The sequence below is a fragment of the Calonectris borealis genome, chromosome Z (genome assembly GCF_964195595.1).
Source record: "Calonectris borealis chromosome Z, bCalBor7.hap1.2, whole genome shotgun sequence".
In the NCBI taxonomy this organism is placed as follows: Eukaryota; Metazoa; Chordata; class Aves; order Procellariiformes; family Procellariidae; genus Calonectris; species Calonectris borealis.
This window is the reverse complement of record NC_134352.1, coordinates 36,350,638-36,376,781: the sequence shown is the minus strand read 5'-3', so window position 1 is coordinate 36,376,781 and position 26,144 is coordinate 36,350,638. Positions and strand designations below refer to the sequence as shown.

Genomic DNA, 26,144 nt, shown 5'->3' with positions numbered 1-26,144 from the left:
ACCTTGGTAGCCAGTACCAGTTGTATTTGCAAGTAGCTCCTCAGCTTTTCTTTTTTTTTAAAAAATAAAGGTACAATCATAGTTATTCATTTACTTTAAAAATTCTAAAGATGAAGAAAAGTAGCGTTTATACATATAAGTCTTCATATAAATTATAAAACTCAAGTTTATCTTATAGAGTTCCATCCCCAGAAGAAGCATAAAGCACTTTTGTGGTACCTTCACCAGTAAATATTTGTATCACATCAAATCTGAGAAATGCAACAAAGATGATACTGCATCCCAAAGCCGAAAGAGAACATTCTTCTGATGCAGTCTCTTGTGATGGATGTGCTCCACGGGATCATATGATTGCCGTGACTTGACTGAATTTCAAATAAAGGAAATATGAAGGAATTCACCTCACCAGTTCAGTAGGTGTAAGAAACATCAGTGAACAGTAGACTCATCCTGTTTGAGGTCAACAGTCTTTGGAAGACAATGAGGAGGGAGTTTAAAATTATGACAAAATCAAATAATAGTAACAATAATGAGGTAAACTCCCCTAAAAGGCCAAATGGGCTGAAATGTCAGGAGACAGTTCGATTGTACCTGACACCCAAATGTTTCTGTAGCCAGAGTTCAGCAAGCTGCATGGTAGAGGCAAATGTACTTGCTTTGGACCCTAAGCACATTTTATATTGTTTTGGATCTAAATTGGGGTCACACTGAACTGGATGAAAAATATGGACGACTCCTACTTCTTGACTTCTGAAAGCCTTCAAGCCAGATGTTATCACTTTAGTAAAGAGGTCTACATCCTCAAGTCCCCAGCCTTGAATTGAGGTATCAAATCCACCAGCAGTAAGTAGATCACTTTTGTAAATACAGGTAATTCCAAATCCATACTCCCTCCAAAATCCAGTTCTTCTTGTGAAAACAAAACTACTGTCAGCTGGAGGGTTGCCTCCATATATTACTTTTGGATCATATTGGCTGAAGATGATAGGGTAGTAAACCTGTTCTCCCTGAATAGTGTTATCTCTGCATCGCTGGAGGAAGTCTGGTGTGAATACCAGGTCAACATCACAGAACAGCAGCAAAGTGCCATTGTCAAATCGAGATGAGGCCGTTTCAAGACCTAAACCTCTAGAAAACTTTCCTGCCATTGGAATCAAGGTCATATCTGCCTTAGGATACTTAATGCTGTATTCTTTCATTAATTCTATGTGTTTGCTGGAGTCTTGGCCCGACTCGGAACTGAAGAGAATTATTGCCAACTTTACATTCTGCCTGGGAATCAGACAAGTCTTCTCAAAGTTATCCATAAATCTTGAGAAAATGTCAAATCTTCCTGTGAGAGGGACAAGAATATGTATTTTCTTGTCACTGTGTCCCCCGATGTCTTTGGTGCCTTGGAACGATGAGGAAAAAATCTTTAAAGAATTTGAAAGAAAAGAGAAAGATTGAGTGTCAGTGTTGGTATCCTCCAGCAGGCTTCTTACATCCAGCTCCTCTGCTTCTTTGAAGAAAGGTTTGCTAAACAATTGCTGAAGGTGAGCGTGGCGTCTCACCGGAACTGTAACTTTCCTTCCTTTGTGCCTTTTGTACAAAAGCAGTAAATCCAGGATGTACTCCACTCCATGCAGAGGGTCCACCCTGCGGTAGCCATACTGTATCTCCTTGAAATCAATGAGCCTTCCTCTAGATCTAGAGTTCTCGTTTATCATTTCCATGACTTGCATCACGGTGTCATCCAGTGCAGCCCGCAGGACGCTGCTCAGGCTCTGCCGGGGTGGCTGGTTTTCCACCATCGAGTAAAGAAATTTTCCTGTCAGGAACTCCCACTGGATGACTTCATCCCTTTCACGTGGCTGGAAGTGATTGAAAGATGGCATCACTCCCAGTTGCTGATCCTCCTTATTTATTTCACTGTTACTGAGCTTGCTCATCAGGGCCCTTTCCCTATGGAGCTGGATGGTCCGATAGCGCAGTTCCGAAATTTTGCGACTCAGTATGTAGTTGTGCAGCCTGTATTGGTAGGCTGGTCTTTTGTTTGGGTGAAGAGTTATGGCTGTGTGAATCTTGCTGTTGTGAAGATCTTGAATATAACCCTTGCGGTTATGTTCATAGTTTTCATGGAACAACTGCTGCATCTAGAATGTGAGAGAGAGAGAGGGAAAAAAAAAAGACATTAAGTGGAAGTGCTTCTACCCACAAAAGGACCCGCATCAGTACTGTTGATCCTTACTAATTCTTATAGATCACGGCTATTTTTAGACACAGAACTATAAAGTATTCAGCAGGAATTATTTACACTGTTTTGGTCACAGTTTCACTACTGTCCATACTAAGCAAATATTGTCCTCTAACTAACCAGAAGGGCAGCTATCTTGTGTTTAAATTTACTTAATCTAACTGCAAAACTAAATGAAACACTTAACCGAAGGTCTGTAGGCAATATTTCTGAGTTCCTAGGTGCAGACTGAATGCTGCTATGCATGAAACACTAAGTCTTCACCTACATCTAAACCCTTCTTAGCATAGATCCTTACTGAAAGGTTAGCAACACTGATGAAGTTTTTTAAGAGGACTTTGGATTTATGTTAATAGAGCACAAAGCTGCTTATATTTCCTACAGACATACGCAAATGGATAGTGCTACTTAACAGTCAAAAATTGAATGCACTTCATTTCAACAAAACTATTTTTTTTTCCACGCGGACAAAGAATTCAATGACTGAAATATAACCGTTGGAATATGTGTGTTGGCAGGGATACATAGAACAGAGTACGTCAATTAAGCTATAGATCACGCTAGTATAACTCACCCTGAGTAATTTCCAGTGTATTTCTGCGGCAAGAAAAGACATTCTACTTCTGTCAAATTAGTAATTGTAGTATCTTCTAAATAGTGGAGAGAGACATTTTATGGCTGAAGCACTGGTCTAGGATTTAAAGTAGCTGGCCTTTTTACCTTTCTGTGCTAACAGCTAAACTATGAGCAAATCATAAAACTTTCTTTGACTCAGTTTCCTCCCTAAAAGAAAACTTAGCTCATTATTAATTTAATGCAATGAATATTTATTCTTAAATGGGAAGTGTTATATGGAGGAGTAAAATATTAACATCATAAATACATTTAAGACCCACCGCTCTTTGCTAAGCTAACACCTACTAACTCCAGAGAAACAGAATTATTTCCCATGAGTAGCGGATAAAGGAGAAGAGGCTGCTCTTTTTCATCTGTGGACGGGTCTGTAATTAATATGTAAGGAAAATGTGCTAATTAGATAGAAAATGTTGTTCAAGGAGGCGGTGTAATAAGCTATACTGAGCTATAATAAGATTTTGGGTATTGAAGTTTGTCTTTTATACACTGATGAAATCCAGAGAGGTGAGGTTTGATGATACAATGTCTCAGACTCAAAACATTTAGCTCATTTTACTGCAATTCTTTCTAGAACAGAGGTTTTGCTACTAGAAGTAATACTAAGCATAGGGCAATAAATGTAAAATAACTCCTAACAAAGCAAAGAACCATGACAATTATTTAAAATCCATTAGCATGTACAAGAAATACACATTGTCATCGTTAGAAAAACAGAATTTTAATACAAAATTTCTAGAATCTCCCTCCCATCCCACTCAGACCCCAAATGACTCTGCTTGAGCAAACATAGCTACTACTATTAATCAGGTCAGCATTTTTGAGGCTACAGTCATATAACATGGAGAAAAGCAACAGCCTAATTCTGAGAACTACTTTAAGTTATCTTAAATTTGCCTTTAATAAAACTGGTATGTCTGTTATATTAAAGTGAGAGTGAGAGTGAAAAAACATACATAGTTACAAAATGACTCAAATACTCCTTATTCACAGGACTCCTACGTAAAGGTGTCAGAGCACGTTTGTTCTGTCTTGGGAGGTGGGTATTTTGCTTGTCACGTGAGATGAGATGAACCATGGACATCAGGGTTTGGGTGATTTCCTTGCTAGCACAGAGAAGGGGAACCAACACCATTGCTACTGAGTCAGTGTTTAACCAGCAGTGCTGGCAAAATCAAAATACGGCTTCCTCGAGGTCAAGAGACGGACACTGGCAGGACAGGCAGATTAGAGATTAGGGATTGAATCCCAGAGAAAAGTGCCTGGGAAAGGGCTGGGTGAGGGTGTTTGCTCTTTGGAAGAATCATTTTCCCTTCTCCCTGTATAATTTACCTTTTGAATAATGAAAAAAGATCAGCTGATCAGGTGAGACTGCCACCTCTCCAGTTATAAGCCACACTCCCTTCCTGGCCCCTTTTATTTAAAGCTGTCTACTGTGTGCTCTGCAAGGTGACTGTGCTTTTGTGTTCTCCACTTTTTCTGGAAAAAGTTGAATCCATGATTTTCACGTTTAGAATTTCACATTAAAATGCCCTTATAGGAAAATAAAGAAAAAGAAAATGTGTAATGTTGAAAACGAAAAAAAGAAGGGGAGGCTGTTGGGCTGCTGAATGGTATCAGCATCCTTCCCCACAAACCCTGACACTCCACTCTCTCCTAAGTCCTCTAATCATAAAGAATCACTTGAGTTTTTCTTCATCCACAATGAAGAAGAGTATTTGAGTATAACTGAAATAACCATTAACTACCTTTACACATTTAACTTATGGTACCTGAATTTTCACAGTATTTTTTAAACTAGTATGATGCATTTTATCCAAAAGATTTTTAACAGATGACAAACTATCGCTGTAAAACTAAATGCTGTCCTCCTATTGTGCAAACTCTTCTGTAACCCTTGACTTATTACAAGCTCAGTTTCACAGCAGATTCATTAGCAGCACTCATTTAACAAGAATATTCTATTAACATAAATACGGCATTTTTATTACATTCCAATTTCAGATGCCTTGGTTTATTAGATATGCTCCACTGAAACCATAGCGAGAGGATGTACTCCGTTCTACTAATGATTTTGCTTTTGATAATCAACAACAGATTAAGAGCAGCAATGAAAAAAAATTTGCATCAACTCAGTAATACTGTATTATCACATATATACACAAAACCGTACTAATCCATTTTAAATGATGTTATTGAACACTTTTAATATATCTCAATATAGAGAAAACAGTTCAGAACAAATATGACACTGAAATCATAAACTCTTCCTGAAGGTAGCAGGTTTTAATCTTGGTGCCACACAGAAATTTTTCAATATTGTGGGACAAAATTATCTTTTTACAACTCAAATTATTAACATCTAGACAAAAGCAATTCAGTGTGACCCTAATTTTGCTTTGAAATTTCTAAGCAAGGTGTCAAGCCTAGGAGTCAAAGGGAAAGATGATTAAGTTTTCTGGAGAATGGATCTGTACAAGGGCCTGAATTGGTCAATGCAGTTGTAAGTGACCTGGAAAAGGAGGTGATTTGGGAGGCGGCGAGATTTACTGAATCTAAATTAAAGTTATTCAGCATAGTAAAAGTAAACCTGCCTGCAAAAGTACTCATGATTTTGAATGGCTAGGTAATAAAATGGCAGATTAAATTCTGTGTAGATAAATGCAAAGCACATGTGAAGAAGGCAGTCCTAATCAAAGAATGAACCTGAAGAATGGCAGACTGTGTGCAAGCTGTTAGCACTCTGGAAAGAGATCCTAGTTACACAGTAGGCAATTCTATGCAAATGTCACATCGATGTTCAGTAGCGATGAAAGGAAAAGCAAATAGCATGAGAACAAGTCTAGAGTGAATCAGAAACATCATTATATAGTTGTGTCCATAGTGTGCCTGAATCTTGAAGGCTGTGGGCATGTATCTTGTCAGTATCATGATGTCCCATCTGAAATTGATACCATATGAGTACAAAGGTACTAACCAAGGCCACCAGATGATCACACATGTGGATCGTTAGATGAATAGATGACTAGGGTAAAAGGGAGTCATCCAAAGAGGGCCAACCCTGAGATCTAGAAAGTCAGTAGCACCATAAGGGAAATGGATAAGAATAGTCACCGTCTCTTCTCACATAAAGAACTATGACACATATAACAAACGCCCTCAAGATTCAAAAACATAAAAGCAAATACTCACGTAGCTCAGCCACAGAACTTGCTGGCACAGCAAGCTGCTGATGGTAAAATTTTACATGGCTTCAAAGAGTGAGCCAACAGTTTAGTGGGAGATTTCCATCATTGCCATGTTAAAGACAAAGGTACACTTTCTCCACAGCATTGCTGTACTGCAGACTCCTGGAGCCCCAGCTGAAACTACATGACAATAGGTCTTTATTGTCTTACACCCCTGCCTTGGCTTCTTCTACTGGTTACTGCAGAGAGAGGATATTTTGTCAAATGAACGTTTAGTCTGACATGTTCACTTTATGTTCACTGAAAGCAGTGAATGGGAGAAGTTGTCTTCAATTCAATATAATACATGGAGGCACAACATTTTATTTTTTCATACTGCATGACTTTGGGACTTTCCTGAAGAGATTGCTGTCTTCTGAACAATTCTTACAGCACAACTAACACAAGAGTTGGCAAGGACTTCTGCTGGCCTCCTTCCATGCCAGTTGAAACTAGAAGTTGGGAAGAAATGTGAATAATCTAATCGTGCTCTGAGGAACTCCGAACTGCAAGCAGGAATAAAAAAAATGAGAAGAAACAGATTATAATAAAGGCAATGCTTTATTACTGTGGCAGAGAAATACAATAGCTAATACGTAAGCACAATGTAATTTGCATTGCAAGCTCTGAAATCATTGTAATCTCTGTGATTTACTGATGTAATAAAAAATGAAAGTTCTTGTTACATATACACAACAGGCTAAACCAACCTACTTTATTATTGCACGACTATCACATATTAAAAGATTGAATGCAAATGGTGCTTTTTAAATTAACATAATTTTTCTCTGAGCATTGTTTAAGAACAATTTCTCCCATTTAACAGAGAAGACCGGGAACTTAATCCTCCATCCACTCTAGCTCTTCCTAAATCTACAGTAGTACTAAACTGTTGACCATTTTATCTAAACTGGGCTTTTAATAAACTTAGAAATAAGATGAATAGGAACTATTCCTGGTTTTTCTTCACCTGCTCTTTAGAGTTTAGCTCTCCTAAAGATGAAGATTTATTCACGATTTCCAGTGACCTCAAAGGGCATTTCATCCATATGAAGAACACATGTAAAATCTACTGTGTTCGAGATGATCCTGTTTGGCTAAAGAGCAGCAAGCTGAGTACCTTAATTGAAGGGTGAGTTAAAAAAAATTTAAAAAATTCAGGTAACTACAGGCATAATAAGATGTTTTCAATAATGTATATGATAATAAAATGCAACACTAAGCTATGGGTGATCATAAGTTTCTGGACAAGAAAACAGATTTCAGCAAGTCATTTGGTATGATGCTATGAGAAAAACTGTCAGCCTGGAGAAGATAAGCATTACATGGAATGTAATTATGAATGGAATTATGAAATGCATATGAACTGGATAACAGAGAAGCAATAACCAGCTATGTTTAAATGGGGAACTGTTGGTTTGGAGGGAAGTCATTACAGAAGCTTCTGAGGAACAATATCATACCTAGTGACACTGGGTCAAAATCTGGGACACTGCTCACGACACAAAGTTGAGGGCATCATGAAGAGACAAGAGGAGAAGACACCCCACAAGAAGAGACAGAGAACTTGGAGAAGCAACACTGCAGAAATTCAGTTGTTATAATAATATAAAACACATAATCCTACACCCGTGGTTTTAAGAGATAGGTGACTAAATACCTTAGGAAAGTTGACTTTTTAAACTGCAAATAACTGACAAGTAAGGAGAACATGAGAATATTAGGAGACAGGAAGGTGACATGGAGAGATTATGAAACATTAGTGTGAATCCTCCACAGAAAAGGAAAACAGGATTTTGTGTTGCACCAGTTAGAATATTTCTGAAAAACACAGCAGACAATTTCACACAATTCTGAACCTGCATCTTTATCAAATGCGTGGGACCAAATCAATGCAAAAGAGATTTGCTAGGACTAGAAACTATCCTATGAGAAGAGGTTAATGTTATTTGGCTTGTTTAACCTTGCAAAATGAAGGGTAAGAATCGTATTGGCTCTAAATACATTAACTAAATAAGAGAGAGATAATGAAAGCAAACTAGCCTTAGGTTTACCTGGGCAGGAAATTACAGCAAAATTTCTAGCTGTCAGAAGAAGAAGGGTTTAGATCAGCCTTTCAATACAAGTAATGCATACAATTTAATCAGATTATAAAAAAACTAGATTGCTTGTGAGTAGGGTAATCAAAGACTTGAGAGATCCATTCAATTTTCCTAATGATACACTGTTTGGCTTTTAGTAAGAATTAATTACATATTACTAATTGGCAGCTGCCAACCTTCCAATGCCAAACAGACATTACATTGAAAATACCTACATCCTCTTTCTAGTCACAGTCCTCAGCCAACAGTACTTCCTTATGTTTCCACTTAGTGTAACGCCTAACAAACCAGCTTTATATCTGTAAAAACAATGTCTGGTAATGTCATAGCTTTGTAACACAACCATTTGTTTGTAGTTTATAATGCATCTGAGTAACAATGTTGTGAAGCATTTTGCCCCAAAACCAGAACAAGGATTCATGTTTCAGTATTCACATTATTGTAAGGGATTAAAACCTGCTATCTTTATATTATGCCCATCACTTTACCGTATGATGCACCCAGAAACAACAGGGAAAACTGGAGTGTAATTATAATCTACAAGTGATAGTAAAATGCCATGTATACAAGAGTTACATCTTGCTGCATGCTGAAAGGCATATCTGCTAATTCTTCCTAGAGAAGTAAGTTTGAGCCAACACAGCCACAGAAGAAAGCGCTGAATACTATTCTGTTTCACACATCATTAACAGACACATTAAATAACTTAAGCACCAGAATCAACAGTCTTCCTGCTGACATCGTCCCCAGGATGAACAAAACTTGATGTATTGATTCCAGCTCTGGTATGTGGGAGTTAGTAAGCAGAAAAATTACAAGCACACACCACAAATTCAATTAATAGTTTCTTTAGCATTAGGACTGTTCACTCAATAGAAAGGGATCTAACTACTTCTTTGCAGATTACCTAGGTATGACACGTAGTGATCAAAATAAAAAAGAGCTAATTTTTTTAGACTCTTTAAAGTAGAACTGTGCATTAATTATTCATAACTTTTCTGCTGGCCCTCACCTTAATGAGATTAATAAAGCTTAACAGCAAACCTTTTTGGACCGTTTTCCCCCCACCTCCCTTTTCACATTAGTCAAGCCATTGGACTGAAATCAGCTCAGCACGCTGTAAGCGAAGTGATATCAAGAAAACCTAAGATAAAGCGCTCATGAAAACAGTGCTGCTTGGTTAATATTAGTAGACTTTTTTTGACATCTCATCTCTTTATAGCTTTAAACTAAAAAACCCCACTCCGAATCCCCAAGTTTTCCTGCAGTGTAGGACAGACAATACAAGAAGTATGTATAAAGTCATGCTGTTTTGTGTGTGATTCTAGTTACCCTCCTGCTATAAGGATACCTCACTAAGCACACAATGTAATCAAATCCAGCAAATCTGTACAGACAAAAAAAGCATATGTTAGAAAAAGAATGGTAAATACTTAAGTTTTGTAATTTAAATAAATTAGACAAATTAAACAGCACTGATATGCAAGTATAACAGCATACATGCAAGAAAACAGCAAAATGTTTTCAATTACCCTCTGCGTGACCTAAGCAGAACGACGGTGGAAAAGGCTGCATTTCAGAAGTCAACAGGTTTAAGGAAACTAAGCTGTCACGCTTTCAGTTTGCTCAGGTTTGGTCTGCCTGGTGTCACTAACCCCATTCTTTGGCACAAAACCAGCCTTCAGAGTAGGAGCACCATGGGTAATGGGAAGAGGTGAGGGATTAACAAATTGGTAACAGTGCAACAGTGACAATGAACAACAGCCCCCCACTCACTGCCAATCTTCTTTCCATTGGCATGTGAAAGCGAAAAGGCTGTCTCAGGGTTTTTGAAGATCTGACTCACTCCCTATTCTGGATGAAAAAGGAGAAGTGATCACAGAGAAGGCATAACTGATTTTCGTATCACAGCTTAAGCTTGATCTTCAGACTTGTGGCTGCTCCTCCACCCTCATGTCATTGAGAGAGCTCAGGAGAGGAAAGCACATCCATATTCTCACAGAGTTACACAGTGAGACACTGGCACGTGCACTGGGACCAGCTGCATACTCACAACATGAGTCTTGGGAGCTGAACATGCCCTCCTCAGCACGAACTCAATATACCTGCAGTCCAGCAGGTAAATCCATCAGCAGTTTTGCCATTCATTTGCCTCATTACTGAAGGTGATTTAGCAGAGTAGCATTGCCTGCTATGGCATCCAGGCGACAGCCCTAAGCGTGCACCTACTTCATATCCTTTTGAAGATCTTGGCAGGACACGTGCACCTCCTTAGGCAACAGGTCCGTGCTTAAAACTTTTCCAATAAAACTGTTCTCAGGCTTCCCCCAGTCAGGTGAAGGGGCAATCCACCCTCGTCCAAGCCAAACCCTCCCACACCCTCGGGGCCGTACTGCCAAACGGGATCTCGCCAGGTTCCGGCTGTGCCGCAAAGGCTGCTGCAGCTCCCCGAACAACCGCCCTTCCCCGGGGCTCTGCCCTTGCTCACTGGTGGTGGCTGTTCCTCAGGTGCTGCGTCTGGAAGCTCTCCCAGAAACAGGGACTCTGATTTTACTCCTGCGGTAAAGAAACATGCCCAGTATTTGACTGCTGGTACCCCGTCTGAAGATTTATGAGATTGCTGCCTTGGTTTCTGAGTAAACTGTTTCTCATCCCGGGAGAAAGGAGAGCTGAAAGCTGTTCGCTGCTTGCCAGTGAGCTCTAAAAAAAAATTCAGATCTGGAAGAACTGTGTCAAGCGTGTTGAGTTTGACTAACTGTTTTTTTCTTGTCTGAGCTTGCTGACAGTTAACGTTTATTCCCAATCAATTCTTTTTGGTTGGCGTTTTCCTAAAAACAAGATGTCCTTTTAATAGCATTGTATACAGCTCAGAGAACTTGAAGCTGTGTAATGTCCTACTGTAGTATCTACATAAGTAATTCAGAAAATACAATTCTTTACATATTGAAATTCTATCTTCAGGTTGTAAATGCTATGATGATTGTTCTAGGATCAACAAGTAGTACAGTAAAATGCTCTCATGTCGAGCCCTTAAATAATTTGCTGTGATCAAGGTGAAGAAAATCAATTTTCATCCCAAATATTAAGACCTAGATTTCAATGATTTGTCTTTTAGATATACAGTATGAGACAGGTGCAGAGTTGATTATTAAGTGGTATTCCACAAATTCTAAGATACGTTTCATAACTTTCACTCAGGATTTTAGAAACAATAAAAATGAACACTTTCAGCATTTGTATCAAGTCCTTAAAATATTTCATCATTAGAACAGCATGCTTAATTTCATTATGATGGTCTACTAGTTACCTATAATCTGTATGAAGTACACTCTACAAGAAACACTAGCTTTTTTATATACTTCCATTATTACTGACAGAATTCTTATTATATTTTTTAAAAAAGCATTGCAAAATTTGATCACAAAAGTGATCCATAATCACTTACAAGAAAATAAAAATACATCTTTAGTGTAAGTCACTGAAATTTCCTGAAGGTTCACACACAACACTTCATCAGAGCATTTAAAAATATTTCTACCTACAAAACATACTTCTTTTAATATGCAGTTGAGAAAAATGCTTAATTGTTAACTTCAAGGAACAAAAGAAGAGGAAAGTTACTTCGCCAACATCTTATGCTTAAGTGTAGACCATTTCTGGAGGTATTTTACAACCATCACTGAATCATAAAATTAAAAAACAAGTTTTACTGTTAGCAAAAATAATAATAATTAAAGTTTTATTGCAACTATGGAATTATTTATTAAAATAAGTGAAAATTACAATTAACTATTACATAATACATGTATTTTGAAGCGCCTAAGTATTTTTACTTCTTGATCTTAAACTGTCCCTTTCTCACTGTGTGACAGATTTGGCCATACACAGGCAAAACCACTAAAATCTGTTAAGTTATTAGCCTCCAACACCTGCATCAGAAAAAAAAGGAAAAAGTCTTTAAAGGTCACATAGTTAGTCAGAAATATCAAATTCTATCCTTTGGATTATGAAAAAGAGACGAAATGGTGATTTGATGACTGATTATCTTTTCTGAATAGTTTCGGTGTGAAATGAGCTAGTATATTTGTTTAAAGATAAACTTTACTAAAACATGGAGTTGTCCATCCGTGTTTCTGATCAAAGATCTGAACACTGTAATTCTTTTTGTAAGTGCATTAATAGCACAAAAGCTGATTCCACATATACAAATTATATAGAAACTGGAAACTTGATTTTTTTGGAGCTAATGGGTAATATCACATTTGGGCTAGCAACATATCACACTTTACAGGATCGCCCCAGAAGGAATTTTTACTGAACAATTTCCCTTTTGTTACACAGACAAAGGTCATGGGCAAGTCCATTATTTTCATGACTAGCTGGGTTTTTCAAGCTTTTGATTTTCTGATCCTGTGTTTTTTTACAGAGAATTAGGGAACATTTTGTGGCTTGTGACATATGGTGTGGATGTCCTCTGGACCCTTGTGCATCAAGCAACTAGTATGTGTTTGCCTGTAATTGTTGCAAATAATCTACAATGAATGCCTATTGTCCTTTCCATTCTCATGTTCCCAGCAGTGCTTATATATTTATATTCAGCTCATCACAACAGCTCTCCTTCCCACAAAAAAAACGGACTTCCAAAGAAACCATCCAAATCTCGGCAGTTAGCACATTCAACATTTTTTAGCATGGATGCACTCAGCACAGTAAAAAGCCTGAAGCTCTCCACAGCGTCACACCAGAGAGTAGTTTGTTCTATGATTGTACGAAGGTGCACGGGACAGTATTTCATAGACACTTGGCTAGAGCTATTCCTAAAAAAATAGGCGTAATGCTCTTTTTCTGTTCTTCACTTGCAGAGACCAATCTTCTCGTACGATGTGTTTGAGAGCCTTCGACCATCCAGCCCCGTTTCATGCTAACCAACTGCAGCTGGGCCAAGGAATTAACGTCCTGTAAGGGGCCCGACCCCACGCTGCCTGGCTGACTTTACTCCTGTCGTACAAGCTGACACACGGAGAGAGGCTCAGCACGTAATCTGCACTCCTGTCACATTGCCTGACGTGGGAAAGTAACTCCCCCCACTCAAAACCCCGCCACGTGCAATGCATGAAATCTCTACCGCTGAACGAAGAAAGAGAAGATTTTCTTCTGTACCTCGATTTTACGGTGCGATATAAAAATTTAACAGTTCTATAGCCTTTATGCTTCAAGTGCTCTGAGTGGGTAATCTTAATACAATGCGAGAGAACAATTTTATATAGCAAGAGAAAGCAGCCCCCTGCATGCCCCCACCCCAGCAACACCATAGCTATAAACAGCTTGAGGCTCCTTTCTCATGAAAAATCCCTATACAGCAGTGTTATTTTACAAGGCACAATCCTCCTTACTGGCAGATGAGCATCTCTGCAAACTACAACGATCTGACACAAAGGGTTCCCTGGTATTTATGACTTCCCTTGGAAAATGAATCTAACTGAAGAATCTGCATGCCTGTACCTTACTTAAACTGTTATCCACTACAGAAAATGTACATCTTTCATTGCTCTGCAGGAGCTTGAAAGGTCTTCCTTAACTGATTCAGTCATAAGCATCCTTACTTTTGAAGTAATTCAGCCATTCAAATGTTGAAGAAACCATTGAGAAAAAGCCATTATCATTTCTGACTCATCTGAAAAAAAAAAGAATTAAAAAATCAAGCTTCAGGGCTACAAACCCTGAGATCTAAGTGCTGAGGTAAATTGCTTCGAAGTAGAAATGCTTCTCTGCCTCACCAGTTGGTCACATTTCTGGCTAAATGAAAAGTTCTAAGTGAAAGCAATTATTTGTGTTTAATATTCACAGTATATTTATCATTATAGCCTACAAAAGGGAAATGCTCTGAGGTATTATGTATCAGTGCAGCCAATTATTGGGACACAAAAGGTTTTTCCTCATCTTGTTTGGTTGGATTTTAGCAGCCTTTAATAAGTATTACTGTTAGAGGCTAAAATTTGAGGCTAAATTTTTTTCCAAGCTGTTTTTATTGCTCTTTACCCTCAGTTTTACCTAGTTTTCTGCAGAAACCATTTTGATACAAAAACCAGCAAAACCAAACAGCCCTACGCTCCCCAAAGTCCACAGTTATTTGGAAACAGCACTTCACTTTCCATAAATGTTAAAACAAATAATAGGAACGTCTTTACTGTAACTAGAGGATTCATCTATACAAGCCATGTACCAAAAAAGTTCTCCTTTTAAGCTTAGCATCACAATTATTTATTAACAGCTAATTAATATAAACTGCTTTTGCACAGCGATAGGCATTCTAAAACATCATCCTGTCACCTCCAAACACTTCTCTTCTGCAAAAAGATGAGTTTTGGGAACTTGTTAAGTAACGTTAACCCAGTGCAACTTGATGCAACTTTGATCTTCAACCTTGAAGCTGGTCCTGCTTGAAAAGCAAGGGACTGGACCAGATGATCTCCAAGGTCTCTTTAACTTAAACTATTCCATGACCCTACAATTGTATGTTAATAAGTATTCTGATATTATGAAACATAATTTGAAGAGGAACATACGGCAGAAATTTCTACTGTACTATCAGTATTAGGGAATCTGCACCTGGCATCTTCCAAAAGTCTTTCACAAAAATATAAGCTTTGAGAGACTGAAAACACTGACAATTCAGAGTATTTTTAACTTGTTAATACATGACCTATGTTATACGGCACATATGCAGAGGCAAACATATAGAATGATTCAAATTTTTTTGGAGTAACTCAGCCTTAAAGAGATCCTACTTCCTCTGTTCATTTATCCTTTTTTCCCTTTATCACAGTTAATCTTTCCACCTACCTCTTTTCTTGGAAGTGTCTTTCTCTTCTGCAGAATTCTGGAAAGTACTTAGATACAGCAAAAAATAATCATTCTCCTGTGCTTAGCTGACACACTTTAATTTAATCAGATACTTAAAAGGACTTAGGTCCTTCCCTCCCCGCCCCGCCCCCCAGCCGCAGGTCTAAAGCTAAATCGTTCATATAGGCCTGGAATTATGTACCAGGAGCCCTATGAGAAGAGTACCACAATATTCCTGAAGATGAAATACATAGTCTCAATAAAAAGTACTGTACACGGCCAGTTAAACAAAATGACACCAACGGCAATTTCATCAGCTGAACTTCCATGCAACTTAAAAAAGCTGGCTGATGTTTTAGTAACATGCAGTTGATGCCATGAAGAGTGCTGTATAACATATTGTGAAGAATATGATGCTTCTTTTTTGCTAACAAGACTGTATACACATCTACCAGATAAATGGGAAATACTCAGCTTAATACTGAATACTCGATACTTATTTCTTGGTCAAAGCAGAGCTGTTAAAGTACTGCCTGAGCAGAAAAATCAGTGCTAAAGTTCTCTGAAAAGCCCATGAAGGTGACAATAGAAGTTAGTAAGAAGGAGACATTTTAAAAAGTCAAAACAAAAAGTCAAAAGAGAAAGCATCACAAGAGCACAAGGATGGGACGCCAACCTATCCCGGGGAGTAGTGAGGACCAATTCACTTACACGACCAAGCAAGAGCTGGGAAGGTCAGATACTGGAAGAAATTTCTTTATCAGAAAACATATCTTGGCCCCTATAGAAGAATGCAGTGTACCAGCAGATCTCTTCTGTGCTAATAAAATGCTTCCGAACGGTAAAGACAACAAGGCAGGGAACTGCACATGGTGCTTGCTTTGTCAGTAACCGTGTATTCTTTATGTCAACAAGTGAATACTAATGGTGGGCTCCTAACACCACCGCAACACAAGTCTTGCCTTCACCCATCTCCTCCCACTGGGAAGTTAAGCCGTACCAGGAATGCTCACACAGCTGGAATTAGGGTATTTAGCTACAAGGGACCATGAGAAATAAGCACGTGGTTCATGAAAAAGGCAGCTTTTCTGATACTGAAGGGTTGCTAGACAGCAGATCAGCCCTAAAGGGGCCCGGGACTGCTAACCCGAGCAGTGCTGGTCCCTGGCTAAAATGCCAGCAGATTAAAGTGTGCTATCCCCTGCGGACTGGAGCCAAACAGAAGGGAGTTTGGTGAGCTGAGTTTGTTCAGATCTCTGATCTGAATAGATCTGCAAAAGACGACATGTAACAGAATGCTGCATTTGCCTTCGCTGTTGCTTGTCTGATTATTTGTAGAGATATTTTCTCCTCAGATACAGGCACATCTGAAAAGAAGTGTTTTCATATCTGAAAATATTCATAATTCATAATAGCAAATCAGATTAGTAATAAAAAAATAACTCAAGCACTGAAATGAGAAAAATTGTTTAAAAAGTCATTGAGGTACTCAGGAAAAAATGAGATTGCCTGGAAAAAAATCTCGTTACTCTATCTGCATTTCAACACAATCCATAATTATGCATCTAAAATTTGATTTCTCTTGAGGCATGGACACGCAGCTTGTTTTCTTCTCTACTGTTCACCAACTACAATTTTCTTTTTTTTTTCCTTAAGAAGTTATCGTTTTACTGCAAATACCCTTCAGAAAACTGCTGGTTTTACCCTTTAAAGAAGCTTTTGTAGCTTTTAATTATTAGAAGAAAATTCAGTAAGTGCTTGCATAACCAATTAAATGCAGATTTATATTGGAGCACTATCAGATGATGTTGAAATGATGTATGAAAAACAGCATCTGTAACTTCCATTAAGTAACACCATGAATTCTGTGTTTAAAAACTTCACCAATAAAACAAATTAACTGTCTGAGTATATTACGCATTTTTTTACATTAATGCCTAAACACCTACAACAAAAATAGTGTAGGAAAACACTTGGTCTCAAATGTCTTTGTTTACTCACAATTAGCAATATTTCACGAAGAATTAACTTAAGTATTTCAATTCCCCAGTTCATTAGCCTCATTTGGATAGATTTTCCGCAAAAAATAAAGGACGGACAAGCATTATAAAGAGACCTGCGCAACTGAAAAACTTAGAAGCTTAGCATAGGAGTAATACTTGGTTATATCTTTAAAGATGGAGAATAAGAATTCAATCTGCAGCATACATTTTAAATTACACTCAGCCAGGCAGCATCAGATAAAAACTCACTGCAGTCTTTTATGCAGTGCTGGTCTAAGGACAGAGGCAAGAACGTGAGATAGAGGTAATATATATTTTTAAAACTAATTAGCATAAAAGGAAAACCTAAACATGCTTCTAGGGGAAGAAAACTTTGAGAGACCTAAAAAGCTGCTCTGAAGCTTTTGGACATCTTAGATAGTGTCCTGATTTTGGCTGAGATAGAGTTAATTTTCCTCCTAGTAGCTGATGGAGTGCTGTGTTTTGGATTTAGTATGAGAACAATGTTGGTAACACACTGATGTTTTAGTTGTTGCTAAGTAGTGCTTACACTAGTCAAGGACTTTCAGCTTCCCATGCTCTGCCTGTGAGGAGGTGCACAAGAAGCTGGGAGGGAGCACAGCTGACGCAAACTGGCCGAAGGGATATTCCATACTATATGACGTCATGCTCAGTATATAAGCTGGGGGGAGTTGGCTGGGGGACAGTGACTGTTGCTTGGGGACTGGCTGGGTTCGGTTGGCGCGTGGTGAGCAATTGCATCATGCATCACTTGCTTTGTATATTCTTTTATTATTACTACTATTACTATTACTACTATTACTATTATTATTTACCATCATCATTACTACTACTACTGCTATTTTACTTTATTTTATTTCAATTATTAAACTGTTCTTATCTCAACACATGAGTTTTCTCACTTTTGCTCTTCTGATTTTATTCCCCATCCCACTGGAGGTGGGCGAGTGAGTGAGTGGCTGTGTGGTGTTTAGTTGCTGGCTGAAGTTAAACGACGACAGACAGCTAACTAGTTTCCTTGCTGCAAGCTCAGGCTATGATGTTTGGATTTCTGTTTTCTGGTAATAAATGCAACATATTGACAAAATCTGAGATATCAAAGGGGATAAAGGATGGTGGAAATTGGCAAACTGAAAAGAGAAACAGATCAGGCCTAGTGTGTACCTAAGACGTACAAGGAAGAACATACTGTTAATATAAAATCACGCAATCTCATAAAAATCAGCACTTGTAGCAGAGCACTGACTTTCTCTTTAAAACTCGAAGGGCATTACATTTATTTGATTTGCCCTGAAGCCTGCGTGTTTATTCAAACTGCCCTCGAAATAAGGCATCTTGCAAAAGCTGTTGGGTGGAGTAGGTGTTCAGTTATGGACGTGCTGGAGCAGACGAGCCCTGAAAGACAGCATCCAGGGGAAAAAAAACAACAACCTCCCCCCCAAAAAAACATAACAAAATTTTTAAATCTGGCAGAAGATACAATCCCTTCTGCACACATCTGTCTGGATATGAGCCGATGACTGTCATCCCACTTCATGTGATTTCGGTGAATCTAGGCTTGACAGACAAATGACAGATGACACAAGCACTGAAGTGTGTTTAAGCACTCAGCCATGACTTTATTTATTTATATACATTTATATGGAAGTGGTTTGGGAGACTTAGAGCTATGACAAAGGGCTGCCCAGAGCAGGAAATACTGCTGACTTGTAATTTTGACCTTTCTTATACGATTGGAAAAACAGGCATGAATTGTATCATTACAGCAAGCCACTGCGCAATGCCCCACTCACGGTGCCATATCCTTCTATCTGCGTGAGGTAAGAGGGAGGAAATCTTTGTTCTTCCACTTGATTTTGGCCATGCTACAGGGTTTGCCTGCTGTGTCCAGGCCTTTTTTATACTTTTAGGCTCACCTTTGGGGATGCAGGTGTGAATATAGTGTTCAGTGATACGTGACGCCTTATCGCAAGAGAAAGAAGATTTACAGAGCCCTTTTCTGCAGACGTAAGTCTAGGTTCCCCTTTTTGCTCACTCAACTACTGGTGGGGATTTGTATTCCCATTACACAGAGGTCTTGCCAGGCCTTGCCTGATGTGCAGGGTCTGTCCTTCCCAGGCAGGGCAGGTGACTGAGTTTGGCACCAGCAGCAGAGCCCCAGAGATAACTGGAACTAAAACCTGCCTTCAGCCAGATTTTTCTAATGCTAGGAATATTAATTTTACAGAGGAAACATAAGCCAAGCAGCTACGATAACACAGGAATAATTGACAAATAATGGAAATTGGACATGCCTTTTTTACTAGGACAGAGAAATAGAAAATCATCAGATGTAAAATGGAGAAAAAGAAAAAGTCTGTGTGTGATAACGCACCCAAGGGAGCCAGAGCTTCTTAACATTACTGAAGCTCAGAACTTAGCATGAAGCTAAAAGGATTAAACATACAGGTAACAAGAACATGCAAGACAACGTTACAAGGGATAAGAGCAGTGAGAACCCTTGCTGCTCTGGGGCAAAAGCAATTTGGTAGCTCAGGCCCATTGCAAAGTCTCAGCATGAGCTCACTGCAAAGATCAAGCCTACCGAATGCAGTATTAGTTACTTTTCCCAGAGAAATGTATTTAGTAAAAAATGAGGGTTTGACCACTTTCACATACATCACATCACATTACCATACTGGAAATAGGATTTTCAATACCTTTGGACAACTAAACAATAAATGTGGATTGGTGAAAAAAGAACTTTTCTCTTTTTTCAACCTGGTAAGCACATCTTGGGAACACTTAAGTATATCATAAAGTGCCAAAGTCCCATTTTCAGCTTATGTTAAGCAAAAAACCAGAAGCAACAGCAGACCTACCTAGTATGGACCAAGGCTCTCTATTCTATCTCTGCTGATTAAATACTCCCTTCTTACAATAAACTTAAACATAAAATTTATAGCAACCTCTACAAAGTTTGGGAATGATTGAAACCTGGTTCTGGTAGCTGGTAGGCTTAAAAGTGGTTTCCCAGAAGTTACCACTGGAGAATTAAAGACTGAACTAGAGCACCCAAAGTCAGAATTCTGCCAAAGAAACAACAGGCAAATCAGTACAGTAAGACTTTCTGTTATACTTCTCCATTCCCTTGACATAAAAGCTGCTCAGCAGCCTGCATACTGATAGCCTGCCTGCATGATAGGCCAGATTTAATCTCTTTTTGATTTAATTTTCCTACACTCGCACTACATTGAGTTATTACTTAGCTGAGGAAGTGAACAGCATGACCTCCTTGTCAACCTAGTTTTCCCTTCTTGCTTTCTTAGTAAAAGAAAAAAAAAAAAAGGATGTTCAAATAAAGATTTTCCTTCTTATGGTGTAATCAAGGAGATTAAGTATAGCTTCCTTCCAGCTGATTTTATTAACATTAAAGTTTATGATAAATTATGAACCGCCCTTGAGCTAAACATCCAATTAAAATAACATAAGCATGGCAGGATGTCTGTTACAATGTTTTTCTTAGAAGAAATCCTAATTATATTGCCATTATACTTTTCCACAGGCATAGCTGTGTTTTCTGACTGGATGGGATGAAAATATAGCATTAATTAACATGAATGTATTCTTAAAACATCACTGAGAATTAGTCTTACACTAAAAAATAAAAAAATCCAAGCTTACTGAGTTATATGCTTCATGGGGACGGGAGATGTTGCATTGAACACTGACTCTTCATCTTCCAAGTATTATAAAATATCCTTAACAAGATACTTCACTGTTGGATTTCTGAATTTAGAAGTGCTGCTGATTAGTAAGAAGAAAAAGTCTTCCAGCTACAGAGTGGTAATTTAAAACCCATTTTATACTGCCTCATATGTCTTTACAGCTGAAAATGTTACTGTTTTTAATACACATTTGAAGATCTATGTTATGAAAAAAGTGATATTACCCTCTTAATGGCAATTTCTAATTCAAGTCATAGAATTCAAACTAATTTTTTTTCAGGTAGTAAAAGACCTGCACATTCATTAGCAATTTTCTTACAAATCACAAAAGCATGTCTAGCTTAGTGATTAACTCATTAAGGAATTCATATTCTACATGCACTGTGTCTTGTATAACTTTATACCACATCATTCTGTTTTATACCAAATCTGTCACAGCATAATCAAATATACAGAAAGCAGTTCTAGAAATGCTTACCATAAAGACTTTGGAACAAAACAAAACAAAGCAAAAGAGATGACAAATGGGGAAGTGCAGTGGGGTACAGCAAATGGCCAGGATTGATATATTTGGAGAAATACTCAAGAGAAGCAAATCCCTGGTGAACACCGCTCAGAAAAAAAATTAAGGACTTCAGACTTTACAAATACAACTGACCTAAATAATTCAGAAATGACTCGGCCCTTGTTTTTATTAAATTGTTGGTTGGCTTGATTTGTGTTTTCAATGGAGGATATAGGGCAGAACGGAACAGGGAAAGGAGAGTAAAAATGAAAACAAAGTGCAATAGTTCATTTTAATTTTCTCCTGTCTCTCACTGAAAAATGTTATAATACCTTGAAGGAGTGAGACCAGAACTACAGATAGCTGGGGCTATTTCTGTAGGATAAGACTGCATTTATTTTTAATAGGATGAATATTAAGAAAATGACTCCTCTGTCAAGGTGGCCAATAACTCTATTTCGTAATGATGGCGACACCATATAGTAAGATAAACTCTTTCCCACACAATTTCATTTTATGATCAGCTTGAAAAAACCTTACAGAGCTGTTTGAAACCCACCTAACAGGACTATTACATTTGTTTTCTTGGATATATGCCTACAGGGAGCTGTTATTTCTGTCACAACTGTGCCTACCAATTCCCATAAAGAGTAAAACCAGATAATGTTTGTTTAAAATACTGAACAAAATGGGGAAAACAACAAAGAATTTTAGAGAGAGATGATAATAGGAATAAGGTCATTCAAAAACGTGGCAAAAAATTATTTTTCCTGTACTGTGACTGAAGACAGATGTGGAATGTGGGGATGCAAGCAGTAAGGCACAAAGGGTATTGACACTCCAGTTGCACTGAGATAGGGTTTAGGAGGATGGGATAAAATGTCACTGTATCTGTCTCAAAACCAGGTCGACTTTGACTTCTGAGAAAAACTATAATGTGCAAATGACCTTACTCATATATGGAGTTCACAAATCAAAAAGGAAGAAAGAAATAATGTATTGAAACTTCCTGCTAATGAGCTAAAATGCACTAAGACTAGGAATTAGAGACGTAATTGGTTACTGTTCCTACCACTATTGTGAATATGCTGAACTGATCAATTGTTTGCTGAAAGATTTCAGCAAGCAAGCAGAAGATTCAGCTATCTTCAGTTTGGAAATTAGTTTTGGTCTTTTCTCTTTAGTGTCAGCTGGGTTCTTTAACATTTAAAACATCTACCAACATATTTTCCTTACTGGTATCCCAACAGAGGTTTCTTTCAAAAAGGGGCCTAAATACACAGATATGGCACCATTTGGAATTGTAATGACCTCTTTCACCAAATAGGCATTTTGTATTTAATCTATTTGTAAAAGGAAAAATAATGCTATTAGTAACTCAGATGTAAGCTTTTCATACTTACTTAGCCTAGCTATGCAACAGCTGCTATATATTAATGTATTTCAATCACTACCAGTCTGAATTATAGTTACACTGGTGACATAGAACAGCTGAACATCACAACGGTGAAAAAAAACCCATCTAGCCAAAAGGATCTTTCTGTATTTACATAACTAGGAAGCACGTAAGTTGCATCAACTGATTTCTGTACTTGAATCAAATTGAAAAACCTCTTTTCCCATTTTACAATTTCATTCTTTCTCTCATTCAGCTTAAAGAAACTGTAGACATATGAACTAGTCCTCACTTCTCTTTCCAAGATAGGTATCTACAAAGTAATTCCTTATGGACCCCTAATTTTAAAATGCCCACACTAGAAGCCTTAACATGTAATGACACAAAATCTGTTTTTGTACAAAATAAATTCAGAACCATAATCACTGAATTTTCATCAATTTCCTTCCCGAAAATCCTTCCTATGCAAGACTTGGAAAAGAAAGCAAAACCTGTATGCAGCACACGCAGCAAGGAGCATCCACAGACAATTACACTTAATCACTGCTTTAACATGGGCGATTTCTGGTACAGGAGGTATATTTTCAGTGCAGTCTGATCTATTAATTTCATACAGTTGACTTAGATTAAAAGCATGAGAGGAAAAAACCAGAACCACTTAAAATATGAAATGATCCAAACCCATTGCTTCTTATTAAAGACTGTTTCTGGAGATCCTTGAATAGCAATTTTATAATGCCTTCAAATGCATACAAGCTTAGACATATAACTGCCTTCAAGGAGCTGAAATACCTTATTTGATACTTCCCAGGAAGATGACCCACAGTAGCTTTTTTAAAGTTAAGTGACTTCTGTTAACCTAGGAGAGCCACAGGCCCCTGCCTTTGCTGGCCTCCAAAGTCTTCACTTAGCGTCTGGAAAAGCCTTCAGTTTTAAAAAGATTAAGTATAGCAACTTAGCAAACACCAAAAAATAAGGCAACTTTTACTTAGTAAGTGCAGGGAAACAGTGGATCAGCATTTCTCAGTTGAAACAAATACTACCTTTGTCTTGGACACCAGTCACATCCACCAAGACTAAGAAGGCAGGATCCACAAAGGTGCTCATTTTCTGTAAATAGGCTAGAATATATGCTAAAGGAAGATTTGTATTTTAAGATACAAATTGAACTGATTTCATACTTGACTTCTCTTTTTATCACCTTCCATCTCTGCATAGGCTAGTAACATGTAACTGACACTGACTGACTGCCAGACAGCTTTATTCCTGACTCTGTATAAACACAGAAGATGGGAAGTAATATATAGGATTGTTTATGTAATGTCTTCATTAGTCTTTGAAAACATTTTCTACATGCTTATTATATTGTATGTACAGGCAACACACCTGCTTGCCAGTTCTACTACATCTAGGTATATATAAAACATAGAAGTTTTTTGTTCTTATTCCAAATAAGCACTATACAGTTCTTTTTATAAAGGCTATGAAAGGTATCAGTGAAATGCATGAGTAACTTTCCAATTCAGGATCAGTGAAAATGACCCAGAAGTTATCAGTTCAGACACTACAGTAAAGGTTGTTCACCATAATTTAAAAAATAGATTTTCAGAACACTTAACTTTAAATCTCATGATACCAACCCTATTTTTCTAAAGTTGACAGCCACTTGGGAATTACAGTAAGCATGTCAACACCCTCAAAACCCTCTCCATTACCTACACATTTACCTTCCAGACATGGATTATAAATTCAGTAAGCTCAATATCCCCAAGTGAACAAAGCTGCAAAGAATGAAAACTTGCATAAATATAGTATTTGGAAATACAAGTAGCTAAAATACGCATTTCCCAGAAACACTACACAAATTACAACCCAAATTTATAATAATTTTGAATTTGCAAATTAAGACTCAGAAGTTAGGAAACACAGGGACCTTTAGAAAAATATTAAGTGATTGTATTTTAGAAGGATTAAAACATAATTCACTTCCCATATTCTGTAAGCAAAAAGATCACCCATAGCATAGCATCCCCTTGGAATAAATGACTTCATCACCTTTCCAAGCTGTCAACACTTCCTCCCACTCACTGCAGTTTTTCCTCAGATGATCTACGTGATTTCATATAATGAAGTGCCACATAATTCTTTTCAAGTTGTATTTAATTGGAAATGAATGCTATATTGCAGACTTGAAGAGAGCTTGTATGTCCAAATCCTGTTTTTTCACCTATATCAAGTAGATCTAATAAACAGCATTATGTCTCCCTACACACCTTTTCTCTTATAAAAAAACTCAAAAGCATTGATGCAAGTAAAGAATTAAGCCTGACCTTCCCCAGTTTCTGAGTGCAGGAGATTTCAATGCTTCTGTTCTTTACTAAATTCTGGATGTAATTTTCCTGTTCCTTGCCAAGAAGCAAAAATTTAAAAAAAGTAACTGCTATCCCATCCATACTACATAAATAATTGCTCTTCTCCAATTTCGGAGTTCGCAAGAAAGTTCAGGATCAAAGGTATGGGACATGGCAGCCTAGGGCTGGAAGATTAGAGAGTTCAAAGCACAAAGGCTCAAGCCTGGGCCAGAAATAGCCAGGTAGGGCCATTTTGACTCCTGGCTGCTACTATTAAATCAGTTTGGTCTCCTAGATCCTCAGCACAGGCTTAATCCTTTGAATTAATGAAGGCCGATTAGAAAAAAAATTCCAGTTTGCTTTTAGCTACTGCTGAAGAAAAAGGGGTGTAGAAATGAGAACTCCTGCTGTCCGCTCCAAAAGGTGCACGCTTTAAAACCTACAGGTTCTTCTGTCTCTCTCCCCGTCGGTACCTGTGATCAGTCCTAGGGTATTTTCTCCTTAAAACCTTGGTCCTGGCCAGTGCTCCTCTGCCACCTGCAGTCTCCACTCCCCCATTCCTTTCCTATCTGCGTTCCTGTGCGATTTTGTGTCCCTCCCTGCTCCCCCCTAACGCAGAAGGGTGTTTCTGTTTCACCCCCTTGAGTCACTGCATTGGTGAGCTTCGGCGGGATAATGAGTAACTAGACTTTTTGGCAGGCAGGAACTGTCAGATGGCAAAACATCCCTCCAGTAGATGATATCTTTGGAGAGCGTCATTGTCTCCGGCTTTCCTACAAAACCACAGTCAGCTTGGAGGTAAATTTTCACAGTGATGATACATCTCCACCTTGGTCACCAGCCTGTTACCTTTCAAGTAGCCACCCCCAAGTATGAATGTGAAGCAATTTATCAGTAAGAAAGCATTCCTGTTTTCCTCAATACAGATCAGCAATATAGTTTTCCCCAATCTTGTTCTTCAAAGGACAGCACCATTTTGCACAAAACTTAAACAAATCTGTTCATGGCATAGAAGGTTTCAGACCAAATGGTTCAAATCTGGCCAAATTATAAACAAAGAAAACAAAGCCCTTTCTAGGAAGATTTATAAGGTCCGTAATTAACATCAGCACAATTACCC

General features: G+C 38.0%; 1 protein-coding gene across 1 annotated transcript in view; it reads right to left on the bottom strand.

The window, feature by feature from the left end:
- Positions 1–569: 569 nt before the first annotated feature.
- The window catches only part of CHSY3 (chondroitin sulfate synthase 3), a 189,558-nt gene continuing 163,983 nt past the window's right edge, over positions 570–26,144 (bottom strand). Inside the window, exon 3 of the mRNA XM_075136284.1 lies at positions 570–2,135. Coding sequence (XP_074992385.1) covers positions 570–2,135 — 1,566 coding nt within the window. The remainder of the gene's footprint in view (positions 2,136–26,144) is intronic.